General features: G+C 39.1%; 1 protein-coding gene across 1 annotated transcript in view; it reads right to left on the reverse strand.

The window, feature by feature from the left end:
- The window catches only part of sdk2b (sidekick cell adhesion molecule 2b), a 599,022-nt gene that overhangs the window by 41,037 nt on the left and 533,857 nt on the right, over window positions 1–24,128 (reverse strand). The window contains exons 26-39 of the mRNA XM_055229370.1: window positions 22,813–22,928; window positions 22,510–22,699; window positions 21,324–21,422; window positions 19,650–19,844; window positions 17,502–17,703; window positions 16,716–16,819; window positions 14,551–14,621; window positions 13,304–13,436; window positions 10,237–10,293; window positions 8,607–8,708; window positions 6,722–6,837; window positions 6,183–6,369; window positions 1,660–1,797; window positions 494–703 (exon numbers count right to left, since the gene is read on the reverse strand). Of these exons, the coding sequence (XP_055085345.1) occupies window positions 494–703; window positions 1,660–1,797; window positions 6,183–6,369; window positions 6,722–6,837; window positions 8,607–8,708; window positions 10,237–10,293; window positions 13,304–13,436; window positions 14,551–14,621; window positions 16,716–16,819; window positions 17,502–17,703; window positions 19,650–19,844; window positions 21,324–21,422; window positions 22,510–22,699; window positions 22,813–22,928 (1,920 nt within the window). The remainder of the gene's footprint in view (window positions 1–493; window positions 704–1,659; window positions 1,798–6,182; window positions 6,370–6,721; window positions 6,838–8,606; window positions 8,709–10,236; window positions 10,294–13,303; window positions 13,437–14,550; window positions 14,622–16,715; window positions 16,820–17,501; window positions 17,704–19,649; window positions 19,845–21,323; window positions 21,423–22,509; window positions 22,700–22,812; window positions 22,929–24,128) is intronic.

A 24,128-nucleotide genomic window follows, 5' to 3' on the forward strand; every position in this document is an offset into this window, starting at 1 on the left:
ATAAACAGTAGATAGATTTGAATTTTTTAGGCTTTAAACTTTTTGTATAATTTTCAAGAGTTAGAAGGAAGCTGGAAAATTTCGTCATCATAATAATTTAGCTTTGACAAGAGGTAAAGAGGTAATCAAATCACTGTGAATACCTGCTTGTCTCCACAGAGATTCTATTGCTTTGCTTGAAATGTTCTACAGTACGGCATTAAACTTATCCATCTTGCGTTTACTCAGTTTTGTTGCTAAAACTACATTAAAAACAGGCATTCAAATTGAAAGTTGGGTTGGGTCCAGGCACGACATCTTTTCAATGAAGACAAGGCTGTGGACGTACCCTTTACACCTTCAAAGCTCAAAATGCTCTGTTCCACCTTGTGATGTCATGAAGTAGTAGTTTTCAAATTATCAGCGACCTTTAAAATTTGGCTCAGTAGGACTGAACTCACCCAAATGATTCTAGTGAAGGTGTATGGAGCTTAAAATACAGTAAACAGCGTACCTTCTCCTGGTCCTGTGGTGATGTTGGCCTCCACCTCCGGTCCATAGATGAAGGTTTTGGCCCTGATCCTGAAGTTGTACGTGACCCCTTCAGCCAGATCTCTCAGTTTGAGCCACAGTGGGCCGGTCCCTTTCACGTCCACTGTCACTGTTTTACTGACACCTGGAGGTGAGGGGGAGTGCAGACAGTCTCCACAGCCCACCGAGGAGTCTGGGAAAAAAATATAACAGAGAAGAAATGAGTCATCTGAACATCAAATCAAGATGTTTAAGCTCCTACTCAGAAGTCAGAAGTCTGAGACACTAGGATTTATAATGCACAAAGCTGAAAAGGTCTGGGAACTGCTCTGACTTTGTTTACATTGAGAGGCTGGAGTAAATTGGTTATTAAGAATGACTCAGGCTTAGAAATTAAATTAAAGGCCCTGTGCCTGATTTTTTTCAATGCATGTACAGATATATTGTTTAAGTAGCTCTTGAGGTCAAATTTATTCCGCCATGTTCTGTCTGCATCTAATTATTAAGAGTTTTATTGTTCGATAATCAGGAAGTGCCTGTTAGCAGGCTACTTGTTGGCTTTACTGTCACGGCAAAACTCCACATTGGAGTTTGAGTTTGAGCTCAAAAATCTCGTCATGGTGAATAATTAGGATGCTCGGATAAGGTAAGGCTTGCATAAGGTAAGTGAGGAATGTATTTGGACCACTGCAAACCATTTCAAATTGGCTAGTTTTGTTTTTTTCACGTTTTTTAAGACAGCAAAAATCTGGTACAACTTAAGTTAGTTATTTTTAGTTATGAATCTATTTGTTCACTGTGAATTAAGCCTTTGTGACTTATTCAAGGTATGTTATACAAAATTGACTCTTGTGAGCGTTAAACCTCCTCAAAAACACACCTGGAGTTGTGTTGTGTTTCATTCACACATGTTTGAGCCTGCCTAAATTTGCAGGGTTTGTGTGTTAAACATGTGTGAATGAAACAAAAAGCAACTCCAGGTGTGTTTTTGATGAAGCAACAACATTACTACATAGATCATAAAATAGTGTAATATGGGCCCTTTAAAACAAGTGTAGCCATCATAAATTGGCACCTACATCTTACAGTATTGGTAAATTAAAAAGCCACTGATCTGTGCCAAAATAAAAACAGATACATTGGGGGTACCTTCGATGGGAGTGGAGGGCTCGTAGATGAGCCGGTAGCCTTCGATGATGCCGTTGGGGTAGGTGGGTTCTCCCCAGGACACGTTGACTGAGGTGGTGGTCAGCTCACTGAAGTGGATGAAGCTGGGGGCACTGGGGGCTGCAACATAGGAGCAACAAAGTCACAGAGATTTTCAAAAGAACTCACCATTCAGCAGTTTGATGGACTCCACAAGGCCAAGCTCAGGTCACTTTCCGTTCAATATAATAACTTCACAGCATTCGATTTAACAGGGAGTTTTAAAAGTTTTTTTTTTTTTGCTGAAAGACGAAGTTTGTGACTTTGACAAAAATCCCGGCCAATTCAATTTATTTTTGTGTAGCCCAAAGTTACAATGGCGGTCGACTCGGAGACCTTCACAAAACTGTTGATTTAACCATCAGAAAGTTAGCAAATCAAATAACAGGCTAGTGGATTAACCAACATTTATAAGATATTGTTACTCTTGAGTTTAAGCGTGCTGGATTATTAACATGTTAGCAAGATTATTCATAAATACATAAAAAACAAAGAAAACTAAGAGAACAATAGGGCTAGCCAGGATGCCAAAAGGTGTGAAATCACTCACTAGTGGCTTGAATTACTATGCAAAGTAGGACTCAGGCACAGTGCACACTTAGGGTAGCACAATAAACCATACAAACATAAACTGTAGACAATAGCGGTTTTGCATTTCGGTGTAGCTAGCTCATCCATTCAGGTAAATATAAGGCAGTGTCGACCAGAACTGAAGAAGCGGCTTGAATGAGCAGCGAAACATCTCCAGTTTTCACTCCTACAATGTTTTGTCCAGTTGAAGAGTGTACTTTTCTTTTGCCATTATTCATAAATGTTTCACTAGCAACAACAGTATACCACAACAACAGTTTACGTTAGATAGATATTTATTGATGATATGAATCGATGTGGAGGCTGGGTAGAGGCTCAGGATGGGGGTTGTGTCTCAGGCGGTTAGCCCAGCCGATTCAGAAAGATGAACAAAAGACACGGAGTAGGGGAGTAGGAGGGAGTGGTGGAGAGAGCGGAGACAGACGGTGTTGCCGGAACATGCTTGTATAAATAGGGTAATTAGAGGTGTGGTTGAGGTGAGCTGTGGTTCGCTGGAGAGGAGCAGAAGGAGGTTGAGGCATGGTCCTGTTTCTGAATCTCAGTTATTCATATTAAATCCATATATTGGGGTGTAGATGCCCAAGACCCATGAAACAATATTAAAGATTCTGCGTTATTACAATATTGGAGGTGGTTTTATCTATGACCCAAGAGTTCACTTAAGAATAATCATGTAAATAAAAATCTGAAATAAGAATAGAAAGTGATTAGAAGTTCATTGATGGAGTTGTTACCCCAGAAGTAACAAGAAGTTGTACAAGGTGTGAGTTTAAGAACATAAAAAAGCTTTGATTATAAGTTTTAATATTTTAGTCTGATGTTTAATTCACTATTTAAAGTTGGAACGTGGACTTTTAAATTGAAGGGGCCACCGTCGGCTTGTTGTTGTTGCTTGTGATGTTCCACAATATGACATTACCAGCTGTTTTTATGGCCAAAGCACATTGAAAAACACAAAAATATGACTTCTTTCTATGAGCATGGTCACCTGTCTGTAGATCTGAGCTGCAACTCTGCTTGGCGTCTCCATGGGGAAAGATAGATTCTGTGCGTTGAAGGAGAATCACTTGACAGAAAGGTTTTAAGAAGACTCCTGCACACTGTCTCACTCTTGGGTACAACCTAACCATACGAGAGGAAGAAGGGACCGAAAAGTACTAATAAAAGTGAACCAAGAGTGAGACAGTGTGTAGGAGTCTTCTCAAAACCTTTCAGAAAGATAAGTTTGATTCCATGCTGCTAATACAATGTCATCTCCATGTAAACAAGCAAGTGGTGGTCTTGGCTTGGACCCTCCACCTGAAGTTACATAGTACAACTTGAACTTTGGGGCCAATAAAGGAAACAAAGTAATGTACCAAAAACAATCTAACATGTGATATCACTTAGCATTACATTTCTGTTTAAAACACACTGAGCAAGAGAGCGGACAATAGTTGTTTGTCTACAGCTTTTAAGATGGGCCAAGTTTCTGTTTATGCTCCTTCACTCAATCATGGGTCATATGCCTCCTTCCTCCTCTTTATAGGCCCAAAAAACAAAGCATGCTTACATAACCTAAACACTACTTTTCTGTCCATTTTTTTTTAACTTAATGTGAGACTGAGTGAGGGATTTGCTGATTTGAGAGCTATGCACCACGCGGTTTGGCTAACATCATTAGGCATGCTGACAGCAACAATTAGCCTCATCTTTCCCTCCCACTAAAACTCTCAGGGTTCTCCAAACGTATTTAGCACATAAAGATGACAAATGCAGAAATATAGTGCTATAAATTCCACGTCAGCTAGCGCCTTATCTGTTTATTCAGTGATCTCCCTGGTACCATATAATTTCAACATTCTGTCCCCCCAGAAGTCGTCATTTCGTATCAGTGCAATAAGGCAAAACATTACAACTACTTGATTATGTTGTTTTGGTATTTCTCTCACATTTTTCATAAAAAACTAGTAATAAGTTCTAACGCAATCTGAACTCACTAGCTGCCAGTCGACCCATATTTCTTCATTTGGATGTTTGTACAGACTGGGAATACTGAAACTTGTAGATCTTAGAGAAGGTCTTGTCTTTATAATTCCCTTGCTTCTCCTTCAAACTCATTTTCATTTCTAGTGTTAAATATTTTCCCAAACACAAACCCATACATACAAAGCCAGGTGGTTGTATTTTACTATCTTGTTAGCCCATAAAAGTTACATTACCATATTTTCAAACTGGAAAAGTAGGTAGTGAAATTGAATTAGTTCCTAGCTCGTACAAAACTTTTGACCTTAGACTGTACTGTATATATAAATGGACAGAGCTAACCTGCTAGCTGCTGTATTCCAAATAGGAAGTCAGTAAGGGGGCGCTTCTGGCTCCATCGACTCTGGTTTCAATTCACTTTCTATTGAAAAACTGTTGCCCCCTCCCTCTGTAATTGCTGCTGTCAGGCTCATCATTTTGGTCTTAAATTGTTTGTAGTATCCTGCTCTACATGATCTTGGTGTTTTTATTTCACTATTGTGTCCATAAATCAAGATATGAACTTTAATAAGAGAAAAATCAGGCACCTTTTTTCCTCCTGAGGTTGCTCTCGCTAACATGAGCAACAGGTTTAATTGGCAGCTTTGTTAGGTGCCCGCTCCCTGCTAAACCAGTGGTGGCCTTGGCTCTTTGGCTGCTATGATACTCGTGGTCGTACTTCTAAATATAGAACTCGGCGAGCCCCATTGAGCTTCATTTGACTGGAGCTGAACACTATGGGTGAAGTCAGACTCCCTTAGTTCACTTTATACCGTCTATGCTTTTGAAACATTGTTAATAATCCTATGCAAGAATTTTCAGCCATGTACCTGTGTCTGGGATTGCAATAGATAAAATATGCATTACTTGCATCTGATTCTGTTTTTACAATATACTGTTTGGATGAAAACACAAAATGCATTTGTTTATAAGAATAAAGTAAAGCTTTAATCAAGGACTTCCTTCAGCAGTATACTTAACATTTAAAGGTCTGATTTCATGCATTACTGAGTTTCTTTAAACTATTTTGGACACCTTAGCCTTGGCATTTCCTGTAATATAATAAAGTGTAATACAACAGTTGAAAAATGTATTAAGTATAATTTATGTGTGTAGATAACACCTTTTAGTTGACCCTAGTTATCGCAAAAGCTAGATGCAAAATGCCAGTAGGTGCTATACATGTTTTAATGAGGAAACAACACTACAACATAAGCTCAAAAGTGGTATATGGTGCAGTACAGGGCCTTTAAAGCTGAAGCACCCCATTGTTTCTCATAAATTTCTCAATTAAATTTGTATATTCTAAAAACAGAACTTTGTGACAAAACGCAAACGTCTACATAATAAGCGAATATTCATTAAAGAGCCTATATTACGCAAATTTTGTATCTATGTTATAGTGTATCCTCATCAGAAACATACCTGGAGTCATGTTTTCATTCACACAAACCCTGCATATTTAGGCTGTGTTCTTCTCCCAAACTGAAATCTTTCTGTTCCACCTGTCATCAAGTGGTAATCCAGGAAATGCTCCACTGTGTTTTAAAACTCCATACACCTTCACTAGAGTCATTGGAATTGCCAATCTCTACTGCACAAAAGGTAAAAGGAGCTGTTAACTTGAAAACAACCACTTCATGACATCACAAGGTGGAACAGAGCATTTTGAGCTTGGAGATGTACACGGACTGATAATAAATGATAACTGAAACACGTGTGAATGAAACAAAACACAACTCTGGGTATGTTTTTGACGACAACATGATAACATTATAACCATTCTGAATCCATCCAAGAATCAATTTTGTGTAATATAGGATCTTTAAAAATTCACCCATGTTTTTGGACCACATAGTAGCTGTACTTACCTGCTTGTTGCGTGCGCCCTCTAGTGGGTTGGCTGCGCGGTCCGTCCCCTGCGGCGTTGAAAGGAGCCACGCTGATCATGTAGGTGGTATACCCCGTCAGGTTCTTCAGTTTCACCCCTCCCTCCGGCATGAATAGCGTCCGCAATCTCTCCGTCTCATTTTTACGCTGATACTCCCAATAGTAAACCTACACAGGGAGAGACCACAGTACCAGTAAATAAATATTAATGTTGATGTTATGGGACTGTGTAGCTACTTGTGTTGTGCAATAAATCTCCAGCCTATTTCTGTCTTCCCAAAGGCAAAGTGCTGCTATTTCACTCTATTCCCCATAAACGGCTTTAGAGTAATAGACTTTTATTATGGGCCCCTCTGGAAAACCGCACGGACTGGATGTTTTAAGGTAAAAAGTGCACTTAATTGTATTTGCAAATAAATATGGTCCCCACAGGGTCCTAATGGTATTTATGGATAACAATATTTTCCTATAGTGCAGTGTCTTGGGTGTTCTGTCTGCATTTGTTTAATGTAAGCCGAACCTTGTAGCCTTGGATGTCCCCGTTCTGGGCGTCGACTGGAGGGGGGTCCCACATCACGTCCAGCTGGGTGGCGGTGGCGGATTGGATGGCTACGTTTTGGGGTGGAGCAGTGGGAACTATAAAAAAAAAGAAGAAAATACATGTACAATAAGCAGATTTATTTCACAAAATCGACTTTTTAAAGCTTTTAACTGTGTTATAATGCATGTTTGAAATTCAATTCAAGGTTTACAACTGTTTTCACTGCTGCCTGTACATGCCCACTGCTCTGTACTTACTTCGTTCTACAGTTTTATTTTCTTTATCAGGCATTTTGGCACAAATAATACAAAACATTTATATACACGACTGCCTAGTTCGATCCATAAGAGTTTGTTATGATGACGTTTACGCTGACATTGGCTCCTGTTGTACCCTGAAATTTTCTAACCCGGACGTTAGCGAACTCGTTTCTTTGTTGTTTTAAATCCATATTACGACATATTAAAATGTCCAAAATATAACATATTCATCCACAAGGGGCATTTATTATTTAACTATAACTATAAATAACTAACTACAAGACAAGAGAACAAAATTTCGTCTTTAATTAAGGAACCAACTTCTTCCAAATCGTTTAGGAGGTCCTTTTTTATTATTTTCAAGTATTTTTGGTCAGGTGGAATTGGAAATGTTGGATTTGACTCTCATTTACACCTTCCCAGTGGCATATATCTGCATAATTACACCTAAGTGTTTCCAAGGGCCTTAGCAAGATCCAGTGTCTCAAATTAGCTACCAAATCGCCCATAGAATCTCCCACAGGCCACAGTCGTCAAAAAAGGTCAAGTAAAATTTTCAAATTTTGAAAACTAGGAAATTACTAATCTTAAATTTTGCACTACAATAGCCCTGGTTTAAAGTTTAGTCTAGTTTAGTCCTTGTACATGCCCTTACAGAAGGGAGCTATCTTTTTAGTAAGTACAAGTCACTGACAGTTGAAAAAATTCATAACTCTTTTGTTTCTAAATATTTTTCTTGTATTTTTTCAGAGCATTTAGAACTACACTTTTGACATTAATATGAGCAAATACAGCACCGAGGAACAAACCCTCATTGTACAGTGGTACTTTGAGTCACATGGGTCAAATTCACAAACCCAGTGGTGTTACAGTCGACATTTTAACACCAGAGATGCCCCGAGAGTAAACGCCATTAAAGGAATAATAAGTGGTTTTCAAAGACAGGGGGCAGTATGTGATCTCCACAGACCTGACTAGTCCTGATTTCTTCCTGTGAGACGATCTTAAAGAAAAGGTGTTTGTGAATAAACCTCAGACAATAAATGAAGCAAAACATAATATCGAGGATCAAATAAGAGCCATAAGCCCGGAAATGCTTTCAAATGTTATGTAAAGTGTGTTGGATCGGGCTGTTCAGTGCGAAATCGAAAATGGTGGACACTTAAAAAACATTATTTTTAAACATTAGGTCATTTTTACTTCCCCTAGTTTAAGTAGTGATAAGTTCAAGTGTAAGTGAACAATTATAACCGTATATATTGCCAAAAATCTCAGAAGGTTCATTTTTATCTACTGCTAAAATTTGATGAGTATAACTTAAGAATTATAGGAGCTATTGAAGATTTAAAAGTGTCATGACATGAATTGGTCAGAAATAGTTAAGTATATAGATTAATGCAACATATTTATATCTAAGTTGTGTAATGCATCGTGAATATTTCAATGCTTTGGGGAAATACGCTCCCATCACTGTGAAATGATCCACTGTAGTTCCTAATGCAAACCTTGGCTTATCATTTATTTAGATGGTATTTATAGCTTTAATATCTACAAACTATGAGGATTCTTGTTGCTGTTTACACATAGGGTTTGTCTGTACGTACCTGCTTCTCCGACGAAAACCTCGTGAGGGGGACTGCTGGGCCCCTCTCCCACTGCGTTGTACACAGACATCCGAATCTCATAGCGCTTGTGTTTGCTCAGCTCTGGATGGAAAGTAAACAAGATGTCATAAGATACACAGACCATAACTGTAGTCTGTCATTCCCTGTTTTGTATTAGTAGAACACAAAATAACATAATAGACGGACATTTTTAGTGGCAAACTCTCCAACGACTATTACTTACACTTACCAAAAATTACAGTTTGACCATCTGCTACATGCTAATCCAAATACAGCCATGTGCTAAAGCTAAATAAGGCTAAGACTAAATATTATGACAAAAAAAATCTCAGTGAGTGTTAGCTTGACTTGACCTTGCTAATATGTTCCTATTAATGTTTTGCAGTTACACAGATCAGACATAACATTACTGTGCACAGGAGCACGCTAGCTAGCTCACTGCGTCTCAAAGCTAACAGTCACTTTTATTAACACCGGAAAACTTTATATAAACAAAAAAATAAATAAAGGCTACCCAATAATTTGTATATGTGGCATACTTCAGTTTGTGGTGTTGTTTTCATATTTATTATGCCTCAAAATTAGCATTAGCATTAGCATTGAGACACAAACATCTCTCTTTCTAAGCACAGAAGCGTCCCTCACTGAAGTATTCATTTTATTTGTGTAGTGTTTAACATGTCGTCAGCTGTCAAAAACCTCATAGAGATAAAATTGGACAGGAAGTAGTGACGCTAACAGTGAGGTTGCCGGGCGCTACTGTGCTGATAAAGTTTAATGATGTACGCAGACATTGGGGGCGAGGTGTGTTAAGAGTCTTGCCCAAGGACACAACAACAGCATTCACCTGTAGCAGCTCTACCAATGATGTTTATGTCGAGAGTGGGATTCGAACCGCTAACGTTTGGATAAATGGACCAACTGAGCTACTGTCACCAATTGAAGGTTACTCTAGATCAGGGGTCTTAAACTCAAATTATCTGGGGGCCGCAGGAGGCAGAGTCTGGGTGAGGCTGGTCCGCATCAGGTATTCCACAAAAAAAGCTTTGTTAAAATCTTCTCAAACGTCATCACTATTTTCAGCATACATGAGGAAATATGCCAGTTCTTGACATATGTGTTTGGGGTTTACCGATTTGGCGGCATCTCCTACACGCAACATGGTAATCCCACACTAACGTTAAACTTTCATATTGTCCTGCAGGCCACAAAATACTGTCTCGCGGGCCGCAATTGGCCCCGGGGTCACGAGTTTGAGACTTCTGCTCTAGATGATTGTGATATAAAGACGCTTATGACAGTATTAATGTCACAATCAATCAACGCATACCAAACCATATATATGAAACGTGGTTATGTTGTTAAACGTGAGCAACACAACCATCTGCTTTTTCACAATTCCAATAAAACAAAATAATTTTCAGGGTCCAAGTCTCTCAGAGTGTGTCAGCTTTCCTTGGCCTTGCTAGATTGCTCCCATTATTGTGGTGTAGTCAGCCAAATGTTTCTTTCTCTGCAATCCTTACAACATATGGTAGACAGAACACTAGACAGAAAACGAGCTCATTTGGGACAGCTATCGTGCTTTGTGTTTTGAGGCGCTACTTACTGTCCAGCTCGAATTGCGTCATCGTCGGATCGCTCAGATTCCGGATGCTGTAAGGCGCTGGAGGAAGAAGAGAGTTATTAGTTTGTAGATAAAGTGTTTTGGGAAAGACAAAACGTTGGGTTCATTACATTCAAAACTGCCCATAGCTAAAACCTGAGCTGGAGGTCAGAGGATATATATAGTGTGTTTTGTACAATTTTAATGGTAATTGGAAAAAATACGTGTTGTGACCTGGTTTATGGTTAATGTCTCTGTAATTAGTGGGCACAACAAAAACTGGCATCAAGTTTAATGTGTCTTCTGAGTACTTTTTCACAATTATTTTAAAATGTATTCAAAAGCCGTGGCATGGTTGTTGTCACTTGAAAGGATTTTAAAGGTGCACTATGTGACATTTCTGGAGGATATGCCGATACCTGCTGTCTTCATGGAAACATATATGTCTGGAAACATATCACTGTATGACATTAAACTTATTTATTATTTCTTTGATGTCACATCTGTGGAGCCCAGCCCATTAAGAATGCATGTTTCTCACGTTATTAAGAAGAAAAAAAGCAAGATAGATGACTGTGGAATATTCCAGGAAAAAGTAACAACTTCGTAGAAAACTAGAAAAGTTACAAAGTGAAACTTTAAATGTCCTATTTCATATTACACAAAATTGACTCTTGTGAGCTTTAATCCATGTTATAATGTTGTTACCTCATCATAAACAGACCTGGAGTTGTGTTTTGTTTCATTCACACATGTTTGAGTAACACTTTATTATTAGTCTGTCTACATCTTCAAAGCTCAAAATGCTCTGTTCCACCTTGTGATGTCATGTGGTAGTTTTCAAGTTAACAGCTCCTTTTACCTTTAGTTCAGTAGAGATTGGACATTCTAGGGCGCAGACTATCCAAATGATTCTAGTGTGGAGTTTTAAAACACAGTGGAGCATTTACTGTATTACCCCTTGATGACATCATAAGGTGTTTTCAGTTTTGGAGAAGAACACAGCCTAAATATGCAGGGTTTGTGTGTTAAACATTTACCTCTAGTTCAATAGAGATTGGCAATTCCAGGGCTGAAATTCTCCAAATGATTCTAGTGCACAATGGAGCACTTCCTGTATTACCACATGACATCACAAGGTGAAACAGTGTTTTCGGTTTGGGATTAGAACTCAGCCTAAATATGTAGGATTTGTGTGTTAAACATGTGAGAATGAAACAAAACACAACTTGATGACGAAACAACATTATAACAGAGATCAAAAAGTTGCGTAATATGGGCCCTTTAACCAACAAGATCAATATGGCTAATGTCAGTACCCAATTGCTAAATGAAACTATAGGACTAAAAAAAGTGAATTTTCTATTTGGTATACATTTCTATTTCTTGCAAAAACACAAAATCACCCACAGAGTCATCCAAAATTAGCATATCAAATTCTAAAATGCAATTATTCCATTCGTCCCTATAGCTTCTCTGTTAACAAGAGCTGTCCTATCGTTTAAGCTCGCACAATCGCTCTAATCACAGCTCTGGCGACGAATGATGCAACCAGGGCCTAAATTATAGCTTTGGTTACTGCGAGCAGCGATACACAACTCCCCAGTAAAACTAATGACAGCCTGCAGCCCACAGTTACTGATCTGAAGATGAAATGTTTTGCTGAAAAGTGTCAGGACCGCCGGGGAAATCGCGGAAGCCGAATGAGGCTGTGAGAAAGTTGGGCTTTGATGGAGATAATGGGGCCGCTTGACACATAAAGAGCCTGTGTACGGATAATAATAAGCAATGATGAACCCCTTACAACCATGGTGAGCAGTTCTACAAATCATAAGCGTTTGAAACAAGTCTATTTGCAGCAAAACACATCGTTATAGGAGCTGGGAAGAGAAGAGGGTTTTCTGGAGGCTCACATCCTAAACTTTAATATGGGGACATTAACATTTAGCTGTTTGATTAAAGCCAAGACAGCAAACGAAGGAATGATGTGACGTTACCAGTGTATTTCGAAGAATGTATATTTTTTATAATGGCTAAAACTGGGTAGCTGTAAAGATCCGAATGACTCAATCAATTACAAATAGTACAGCATGGAACTGGGTTATTTATTAGAATATTTGAATCAGATGAAACTACGTACACTATATTAATAACAAAGTTTATTCTCTACATTTGACCCATGCTTCACCCTAGGAAAACCTGTCAGGAACTGTGGAACTTTTCCAGATCTTGAGCTAGGCTTGGTCAGGACTTAAGATTGACCGATATGTTTTTTTTCATGGTTGATACTGATTTGAAACCAGAGCAATCAATGATTGATGAGCTCTGCCAATATTTGAGTGCCCCCTTCACAATTAAGTGTTCAGATAAAGTTTTTATTTTATTTTATTTATTTGTTCATTTCAAGATTTGTTCAGATTTGTTTCTATACAAGCTCGAAAAGGAGTGGGAAGAAGAAAAGTTAAATGTCTTTCCTTTAGTCAAGTGCTCAGGTAAACCAACATATTGGCCTATGTTGCAAATTTAAGATTGATAGCTGATATGCTAAAAAGTGCAAATATGATACATTGGCCAACCGATATATCGTCTATCTCTAGTCAGGACTACCTCAGTTGGAAGATTTTACCTATGGTGCATGTTTTGGGTTAATAGGGGAAATTAAGTTCTTGGAGGAGACCCACAGACACAGGCAGAACATGCAAACTCCACATAGAAAAGCCTGAAAGTCAAACCCAGAACCTTTTTGCTGTGAGTCGTGAGTGCTAACTACTCTACCACTACCACTGTGATGCTGAAGTTCTTAACAGACAACTAAAAAGCATTTTTTAGTATACTGCTGGGTTTCAGATGATATCACAACATTCTACTGGCCAATATTATGTAATACAGATGGGAGCAGCTAAAATTAATATTGTTCAAATGCAGATTTTTGTTGGGTCAAGTCACTGATAAAAATGATCAGGTTCAAAGTTTGTGAATTTACTTTTTGATATTTCATGGCAAAGTGCAATGTAATCCAATAGGGAAAACTGTCTCTTGCCCCTCCCAGTTCTCATGTGCTGCTCTTTACCATTAAGCTCAGCCCAGGATGAGGAAGTGGTGATACTACGAATGGAGTAACCACGGAGACGATCGTACAAGAGCTCCCGGTATCTGATCCGAAACCCGAGGAGAATCCCATTGATCTTTTCTTCCACCGGTCGCTATGGGAAACAAGAAACAAAGAATTACATTTACTAAAGATGGATCTTACAGTGAACATATGCCCTTAACAGTTTTAATTATATCAGAGTGTGCGACCCAAAACAACACTTGTACTCACTTCCTTTGCCGTGCTGTTTGTACTTGCCAGCACTTTACTGTAAATAGGGTCATAAATCTTCAAAATAATAAACCATCTTCTCTCCACAAGTGAGTCAGGCAGAATAAAAACCTTTTAGTTTACTATGTGAGCATGTCCAGAGGCAACCCATAGACTGAATACACAAGTACACGCACAAGTCTATGTAAGCTTATAACTCCAGAAGTGCTTTATAAACATGATCTGCTAATTCAGGTGTGAGTCTGAAGATGTGAGCGAAACTGCATTTTGTGTCATTTGCAGTTTGCCATTATAGTCAGATTTTTATGACGGGTACATTTAAAAATCAGATATAACAAACTATAGATTTTTATGTGTTTAGCGTTTGAATGCAGCCAAATGAAGCTAATTGCGGCTAGCAGTTGAAGCAGCTAATCTGCAGCCAAGTATTTGGAAATCCGAGCGCACAACCAAAGAGCCAATCAGGAGAGAGGTTGTTAAAGGTACCCGCTTGCACCGCTGGTTCGGCCAGGCAGCAGACACTTAGCAATGGGCCGTGATAACTTTCAATCAAACCTGTTGTTAGCGCTACCGGAACCGACCTCAGGTAAAGAAGGCGCCTCATTGGTCAGTTATTATGTTCATATTTTAATTTTACGGGCAAAAAAGTGAAATAAAAACGCACTGGCTGTGTCTGAATGCCCACACTATTACCTAGTTAAGGCACTAATTAGGGGTTAGGTCATTTTTAGCGCTGTTCGAAAGCCCAGTTGGTGAGAAAAATTTCCCACAATGCACCTTGTAGACCACAATGCATTTTGAGAGTTGGAAAAAACAAAGCTGAAATCTAAAACAACTCTTCCAATCTTAAACTTTTTCTATTTCACTTTTGTCTTTGCACATCAGTTTGCCCTTTTTGTATAATTTCCCTTGTCAGAACTTGCTCGAGAGTGAACAATATGAGAGAAATTAGATTACTCACATCAGACGTAATGTATTATTAGTTTTTTCCTTACCTGCCAGCGAATCAGCACGGACGTGGTTGTGTGCGGCGTGACAGAGAGGATGCTGGGAGCCTCGTCTGGAGCTGCAGGGAAATAGAAAGAGGAGGCGATAAATGAGCTAAATTGACCAGAAAATGTGCACGACTTAAGACGCTTAATCCAGCCGTGTGCACTGGCATTCATGCTACGTAAACAAATACAGTGACACAGAAGAGACAGCCATTGTGGGTCTCTCCCGGGCACAAAGACACGGGCTGCAAAGACACAAATCAAATCTACAGGAAGAAATGAAAATGAGTAAATAAATTAAACAACATGTATGATTAGAAAATGAATGTTTAAATATTGGTGTTAGTAATTCACAATATATCAGGGGTTCTTGGGTCGACAGTAGCTCAGTTGGTAGAGCGTTTGTCCACTGATCTAAAGGTTGGCAATTGTGAGTCCAGCTCCCACACATGAATGCTGATGTTGTGTCCTTGGGCAAAACAATTAACCCACCTCGCCCCCAGTATCTGCGTACACTGAATGAATGTGTGTGAATGGTTCCTTGATATAAAATGCTTTGAGCGCCTGGAAGGTGGAAAAACACAATATAAAAATGTGACTATTTATCAAGTACCAACACCAGAAAATGTTTGAGAATTTTGCAATGCAAGTCAAGTCTTTTTGGTTGTAGTTGGAAATACATTTTAATATTTCTGTATATTGAATGCATCTAAAAATAAGCCATAACTTTGGGTGGTTTCATCAAAATTAGGACCAAACTGGGTCTAAACTAGGACTTGAACAGGACCAAACCAAGTCTACACATCTGGACTAAACTGGTCTCTGTCATTATAGTCAGATTTTTCAACCTTCTTTATATCGTTTATGATGGGTACGTTTAGCTGGCGAATAAAAACAGACAGACAGATAGGACAAGAATAATCAGAAAACTCAAAACTTTGATTTTTGATGTGTGTTTACATCACAGACTGTATAATAGATGTAGTGATTCACAATATATTGGTAATATTATCGGGGAATTCTTTCATATGTCGGTCAGAAAAATTCCCTGATGTTATAAAAAAAAAAAAAATCAAAAATAGCTAATGAGTTGGCTGCAAGTTTACACAATTATTATAAATAATAGCCAGATATATATTACTTCAACTTTACCTGAATTTGTGAGACCTACTATGTATTTAAATTATGATATTAATGCCAGTACTAAACTATCTATAAGTTAACTGGAAATAAAAGTTTACCAGTATTTTCTTTCTTTCAAGACTCATATGTGTTTGTTTCAATGGGGGTCAGAATGATGAGAAATTAGGACTGTTGCCATGACAATTTCAAATGTAATTGCCTCTTTTGATTGGTGAAAACTCTTCAAAATGTTGCCTAAAACAAGATGCTGAAACACATAAATAGCTTTGCATTGTTTTACCCAAAATAAGCAACATTATCTCCTCATTGTTCACAAGCATCTAAAAATAACATTTAAAAAGCCATCAGCTGAGGCAGACAGAGACAGCTGGGAGGAACAATTATGCCGGGCCATGACAGCGGTGGGTAGAAGACTCGGATTTGCCAAAAGGTTTTAGGGTCTTGTATCACGGCAACAGCAGATGGTGATCACATGACATCACCTTTGGACGAGCCAGCAGCAACGCGAACAAAGAGCCGTGTCCTCCCAGGAGAGAGGGGGCGCCGAATACCCACGTTCTGAGCTGCGGAGCTAAAGGTAAACCACAGAAGCGAGATAGCCCTGGGCGCGGAGGTAATCTGGGTCAAGTTGTCCAAATAACACAACAATTGCAGTATTTTCAGGGAAGATATTTAGAAAAATGTTGATGCAATGATGTGTGTAACAAGATGTGTTTAAGAACAAAAGAAACACAGACATGGATTAAGTGTCTTGCCCAAGGAACAACACCATTCATCTCTGGCAACTGGGATGGTCAGTGGATCTAACCCCACTATACCAACAATGTTTATTTCAGGAGCTGGATTTAAACCACCAACCTTTGGATCAGAGGATGAGCACTATCAACTGAACTAAATACCTTAATTAATACTTCTCTTAACTTATACTGTGTTCACTTTTTGCCTAATAACAAACAATCAGCATTATCATTAGTATCATTATCATTATCAATCAGTATTATTTTTTACTACGTGTGTTCACTTACCATCCTGCAGAGTCGTGATGGCGTCACTCTCCTCGCTGTATTCACTGTCTCCAATGTCATTGGTGGCTTTGATTCTGAACTGGTAAGATGTGAACGGCTTCAGCCTGAGAAGAGCACATACAAAATTACTACAAACAAAATACAGCTCAGATGTTGTTCCCATAAACTGTATAAAGAAGTGGACTAAGTGAGTGTGATGTCACCCATAACGTTCAGCTTCAATCAAATGAAGCTCATCGAGGCTAGAGCAGTTATAGGTGCCAATTTGGAGCAGAGTTCCACATTTGGAAATCCAACAGCGTAGCAACCAAAGAGCCAATCCGGAGCGAGGTTGTTGAAGGTAATGCCTCTTCCCCTCTACACAGCTTAGCAACACAGTCAATCAAACCTGTTGCTAAAGCTACCAGGAGTGAAGCTACCAGGGGTAAAGAAGGTGCCTGAATTGTCTGTTATTAATGTTTATGGACAAAATAGCAAAATAAAAATACCAGGGTCATGTAGACCAAAATGACGAGCCTGACAGCGGCAGTTATAGAGAGAGAGGGGCGACAGTTTTTAAATAGAAAGTGAATTGGAGCCAGAGTCAATGGATCTGGAAGCGTGATCGTGCTCAGTTCCTATTTGAAATGCAGTGGCTAGCAGGTTAGCTGTGTCCATTTATACACACAGTCCATGGCTAGGGCTAAACCAGTAAACCCAGTCTAGACTAGGATTATGTAAGGACTGAACATGGACAGGGATTACAGAGACATGGACAGAATGCAACATCATTTTAACATAACTTACTTTGTGACTATGTAGGAGGAGGCTTCATGGTTGACCGAGGCGGAGTGGACAGTCCAGTTGTGCTCGGGCAGTTCTCGGAGCTGGACGGTGTAGTATCGGACAGGGGACAGACCATCACTGCCAGGCTCCCAGGTCAGCAGCACCTGTCGAGCCGAGACGTCCTTTTGGGGCACCGTGGGGCGACTGGCGGGCTGGGGGCGGGCTAACGAGGGGAGGGGAGAGGCAGAGGAATGAGTTTAATACATGTAATTAAATAATAATTCAAATAATGAGTGATCTTATTGAAGTGATTTGTACTTGTACTTGAGTCAGAGAAACGGTAAATTGTAAAACTTAGGTACATCGATACATAAGTGCGTAGGACAATTGGTATCCATGGGTTTCAGAAGATGAGGAAGATGACAATGAAAAATTAAGACAGTTGCCATAGTGATTGGCAATTTAAAACAAAATATTCTAACTGTGAATGTGTTTTGAAAGTCCTTAAAAAGTTGCATGTAACAGGAAGCAGCTGAAACATGAAAAATACTTAAATCTAAGAGAAAAAGTAAGAAACAAGTCATAACTTTGGGTGGGTGGTCAAACTTGCATACACACCTCATCAAAATTAGGACTAAACTGGGACTAAATTGAGACTAGAACAAGACCAAACCAAGTCTCCATCTGGACTAAACTGGTCTCATACTGGACCAAACCAGAACATGTATAAAACAACCCCAAAAAATAATTAGTGAAGATTATTTCTGCCATTTTCTTTTTAAACAGTGGCAGTAATATAAAGCTGTACTCTACGTGCTTATGTACATATTTGACTTTCTCTACCCACCTATGAAGAATTTTAAATAGAAACAAGGTGAACTCTGGGTAACGGAGGTCGGATAAGAGCGAAATGAAAAATGAGAACAGCGGGACGCCACGAGATCAAACAATTCAGTGAATGCAAATAAAAATGGGTAGAAAAAAAAGAAAAAAGAAAGAAATTAAAGACGGGCGAAGAAGAAGAGATAGAAGGCCCACTATAAACACTTCTGAACGCAAAATCGAGTGTTTGGTATGAGATTATTTACACTGACTAAAAGACCAGAATGCAAACCTGCACCTTTTGGCTTGCATTTGCATATAGGCTATGTATCGTGGACAGAAAAGTGATCTTGATGAATGGAAAGTAGCTAAAGAAAAATGGAAGTTGCCAAATAAACGATTTTGAACGTGGCTTCGGGGGAGGCAGATGGATTGATTCTTTCGCGCAACGGCACCTGAGTGTTACTGATAAACACCCGGGGGGCAAAGAGGCTGCTTAGAAATACATTTGCGTATATCAGATTGTTCTCGAAAATGAACTAAGAGCAGTGGAGACTACAGATGTTTGATTCAGATCTGCCACCTGTGTGCGTCATCAACTGTGTGTAAACAACTATGCATGGGTAGATTGGGATAAAGTACTGCGCAAAAGTCTGAAGCAAGTTTTAAAGAAAGTTTAGGGAGAAAAGTACAAACAGAGAATATTTAAACTATAGGTATTGGGAAGGATGGAAGGATGAGCTCTCAGTGGTAAAGTTTCAATGCCCTGACCTGGTCTTAAAGAGGACATATTGTGCTTGTGTCTGCCGTACAGTTATCATCTACGACACCCCTGGATGTTATAATTTGCACATGTTAAACCATATGTCAGTGGTGGTGAGAACGAGTGTTGATTGGCAATATGGTGTCTTGAAAATTAATGATTAAACATGCACAAGTCACTCTAAAAACAACTTCAAGAGGGTAAATGAGAAGAGGAAACAACTATAAAATCGTTAAAGCTCTGAAAAAGCTCCATTTTGTGTAACAAGTCTGATTTAAACTTATCCGTGGTACAGTATCCATGGGTTTCAAATTGGTGAATTCAAAACAAGATGTTAAGTCCTCAAAATGGCGCCTAAAAACAGAAAACTGAAACCCATGAATATGTCACAATAGTTAAAAAAAAGGTGCACATATAATAAAATATACTTGTTACACTTTGTACTTAGATTGGCGGTCTCGGCTAGTGTGATTTTTTACATATAAATAAAGTGAAAATCAAAACGAATACAAAACTTTACAAAACCCAAGAACGTGGAAGCTCATGATGTCTATTAATAACCTCATAGTTATTAATAGTATTACCTCTCTTCTCAGTAGTGACCACCAGGGCCTCTGCAGACTCCCCCCAGCCTTTCCGAGTTTGGGCCGTGATCCTGAACACGTAGACGGACTCGGGTTTGAGGCTCGTGACGGTGTACTGGCGAGCGCTCGGGTTCAGGACATCCACCGTGGCTCCATTACTGTGGGTGGAGTTCAGGTGGTAGGTGATCTGATAGGCTGAGGGACACAAACAGGAAGTCATTATAGAGCTGTGTGAAGTACAGAATATGTGTGAGTTCATTATTAGTTAGGTCAATCATTATTCTTATTTGTATTGTTATTATTCGTCCTTTTCTACTTTTTTCTTCTTCTTCTATCTCCTCCACTTTTTCTTCCTCTTCTTCTTCTTGTTCCTCTTCTGTCTCTTCCTCTTCTTCATGTTCTTGTTGTTCTTCATCATCTTTCTCCTCCACTTTTTTCCCTCTTCCTCCTCCTTTTTCTCCTTCTTGTTCTTGTTTTTCTTTATCCTCCACTTATTCTTCCTCTTCTTCTTCTTCATCTTCTTATTCTTCCTCTTCTTATTGTTCTTCATCATTTATTTCCTCCACTTTTTTCCTCTTCCTCCTCCTCTTCTTCTCTCTTCTTCTTCATTTCCTTGTTGTTCTTCATCATCTTGTTCTGGTTCGTCTCATCCACTTTTTCATCCTCCTCTTCTTGTCCTTGTTCTTCCGCTTCTTCTTCTTCATCTTCTACCTCCTCCACTTTTTCTTCCTCTTCCTCCTCTTCTTCTTATTGTGCGTCTTATTCTTCTGTCTCTTCCTCCTCTTCTTCATCTTCTTGTTCATCCTCTACTTGTTCTATCTCTTCTTGTTCTTCTTCATCCACTATTTTTTCTCTTCTTTTTTCTCTTCTTTTCTCTCTTTCTCTTCCTCCTCGTCTTCTTCTTCTCTCTACTTCTTCATCTTCTTGGTCTTCTTCTTCATCATCCTCTTGTTCTTCTTCATCTATCTCCTCCACTTTTTCATCCTCTTGTTCTTATTATTATTATGATGATGATAACAACAACAACAACAACAACTACTACTACTACTACTACTATTATTATTATTATTGTGTTTTCAGCATTTTATATTGAAATGATGTAATTGTTTATAGAAGTAATACTAATCTACTATTGTCGCCACAGCTGCCCTGGAGCAGACTGACAGAAGTGAGGCTGCCAATCTGCGCCATCGGCCCCTCTGTCTCTCACGCACACCCCATGTTCAAACAGGACAATGTGGGTGAAGTGTCTTGCTTAAGGACACTACACTGGACCCGCTGCTGCCCTAATACAGCACTTGTTATTCTCAGCGGTCTCCCATCCAAGTACTAACCAGGTCCAACCCTGCTTAGCTTCTCAGATTAAAAATCAGGCATTCTCAAGGTGCTATGTGGCTATAATTGTTAAATATTTAAAAGTTTAAAATAGCTGCAGCGTAATTTACAGTATATCTGCCATATAAAAATCCATGAACGCACCAACCGTGGTTTAAACCAAGACTGACCTCATAATGTCACCCGTACTCGTAAATCGTCTCAAATTGCACCTATGGGCCAAGGGCTGTATTAAAGCCAATAAGAGAGCCTTTAAGTATTCAAGCATGAGAGGTTTAAGAGCCCAACACTTCTTCTAAGAATATAAAACCGTAGTAAAAGACTGTGGAAGCTGCATACCTAGAATAATGCCATTGGGTTGTGACGGGGACTGCCAAATGAGACGTACTGAAGTGGTCCGCACTTCGGGAAACAGGATCCCCACCGGAGGCCCAGGCACTGAGGGAGAGCAGGGATGATGGTTAAGTCATGAAGTTGTAGCAAAGAACTTTTTAGTGTGTTTTGCGGTATGGAGTTTTAGCAGTTAGCAATGGAAACAAAAATGCAATGTCGAAGAGTTTTAGCTAATCAAATAATGGGAATCGTGATTACAAGGCGGGTACAGCAGCAGGCAATCAACTGCAAGTAATGTCAGAGCCTGTTATGAAAGCATCAGCAGGTTTGTCATTATAGAAGTATTTCATGCATAAACATATATATGCTAAGACAAGAATAGATTTAAACCATCTACAAAATATAAAAAGTAGAAGCTGATTTTCAAATCTAATAAAGCGTCAAATATATTGATTTTCATAAAGATTTGTGTTGAATTTTAACAGAAAACTTCCCAACTGTTTTTATTTGTATATTTTTGTTTGATCAAATTATGAACGTGTTAAAAATAAACCCGCAGCCTTTTCAGCAGGTTTCAAACTATAATAACAATACTTTTACTTACTTTTCATTTCTGTTCAAAATGTAGTAGAGGTGAAAGTACAGATAGATGCTCTCAGTTGTAGTGAAGTAAAAGTAAAAAGTATCCAAAAAGAACTTAAAGGTCCTATATTACGCTAAATGCCTCTTGTGAGTTTTAAGCCATGTTATAATGCTGTTACCTCCTCAAAAACATACGTGGAGTTGTGTTTTGTTTCATTCACACATGTTTGAGTAACACTTTATTATTAGTCTGTTACATCTCCAAAGCGCAAAATGCTCTGTTCCACCTTGTGATGTCATGAAGTGGACGTTTTCAAATGAACAGCTATCTTTTACCTTTAGTTCAGTAGAGATTAGCAATTCCATGACTGAAATGATCCAAATGATTCTAGTGAAGGTGTATGGAGCTTAAAAACACAGTTGAGCACTTCCTGTACAAGGTGGAAAGAGAAGTCTTTACTGAAATATATAATATTTGTGTGTTTAACATGTGTGAATGAAACAAAACACAACTCCCGATATGTTTTTGATGAGGAAACACCAACATAGATAAGGAAATTGCGTAATATGGGCTCTTTAAGTAAACTACAGATGCCTAATATTCTCCTACCATCATCCAGTGTCCGCTCTAGTATGGGAGGGGAGCTCGGTCGTCCATCTCCAATCCGCGTAAAAGCTTGAACCTGTATCTCGTAGAGCACGTATTTTCCGAGGCCGGTGAGCTGTACACTGTGGGTGGCGTTTCCTTCCACTGTCCAGAAATGTACGCCGTTATCTGCATCCTTCTCTTTGTACACCACCTGGAAAAGGAAGCACATACCGCAGTCAACTCCAAAGGAAAACCGCAACAGGAACACATCTCCGAGAATGATTAAAAGTTGTGGATGAAACAGAGTCCGCTTCTGACACAGACCTTATAGCCCAGGATAAGGCCGTTTCTATCGGGTTCGGGGACTTCAAACCACCGCACCAGGATGCTGCTCGATGTGGTGGCAAAGGCAGAGACGTTGGTCGGACCACAGGAGGGGACTGGTAAACAAAGATGAGATGTGTTATGATTTCATATGGCGTGTTTTTGTTTGTGTGGTCTTTAAAGTGAAACGCGAGAACAAGGCAATAACTTTAAAATGTAGAAGTAGAAGTAATTCAACAAAACCCATCATACAAACCTTAAAATGCATGTTAGAGTAAGCCTCAAGGTAACAGAGAGGTATCAATCCAGCTTTTTCAGTTCTGATACTGATATCGATATTAACCGAAACCAGTGTAGAGACTGAAAGTGCCATCACTTGTTTCCTTAAAACTCAGTTGTCTCATTACACAAGAGATCCAACTGTGTTACGTAACTGTTATCTCGACTGAACAGCTTCGTATGAATTAAAGATCAAACATTATCAGACATTCCAGGCCAAAATCTGCCTGTAAATAGTCCTATTACATTCAATTAACGGGCGTTATGTGGGCTCTTTAAGTAAACCAAGTTAACCAGGATATCAACTTAACCGATACCATGGAACTGATACCCGATCCAGCTAATTTTTCAATTTTTGCTCCAATGGTATGGTGAGTATATTAACCTGTAGAAAAAGACAGCATTTTGTGAATAGTTAAAGGTCCTGTACTCAAAATTTGCCTTGCCCCAGTACAAATAAATTATAAAAGCAGCTCTTGAAGTCAAAATATGTCTGCTCTTTGCTGTCTGAAACTGGAAACAATAGCTGTTTACAGTTTCAGTGAGGTTAGCCCCTCCCCTCAGATAGATTTAAAGGCAGTTCCCACCAGCATTCTGATCAGAACTGAAGAAGCGGCTTGGATGAGCAGCGAAACGTCTTCACTCCTACAAGATTTGTCCAGTTGACAGATTTAACTTCTTTGTTTGCTAAGAAACAAGGTGTTAAACTTCTATTTTAGTCCACACACCCCTACTACTGCTACTTCTAAGTACTTATCTTATTATAGGATGAGATCATTTACACAACATCCTCAAGTCTGTTAACAAAAGGTGTCAAGTTCATTAACAGATTTTTAGAAGTTGGTTTAATTAATTCAGTGCTATTGTGCAGAAGTTTGTCATAAGTTAGCCACAAAGACGTCACTTCGAAGGCACACTGTGTAACATTTCCGTTGGAGGGTATATGCCACCTGCTTGTCTTTACTCAGATCGTTTTCCTAGAATGTTCCACTGTAGAGCGTTAAACATATGAATCTCCATTGATACATTGAAGTAGT

The sequence above is a fragment of the Periophthalmus magnuspinnatus genome, chromosome 19, assembly GCF_009829125.3.
Source record: "Periophthalmus magnuspinnatus isolate fPerMag1 chromosome 19, fPerMag1.2.pri, whole genome shotgun sequence".
Lineage (NCBI taxonomy): Eukaryota > Metazoa > Chordata > Actinopteri > Gobiiformes > Gobiidae > Periophthalmus > Periophthalmus magnuspinnatus.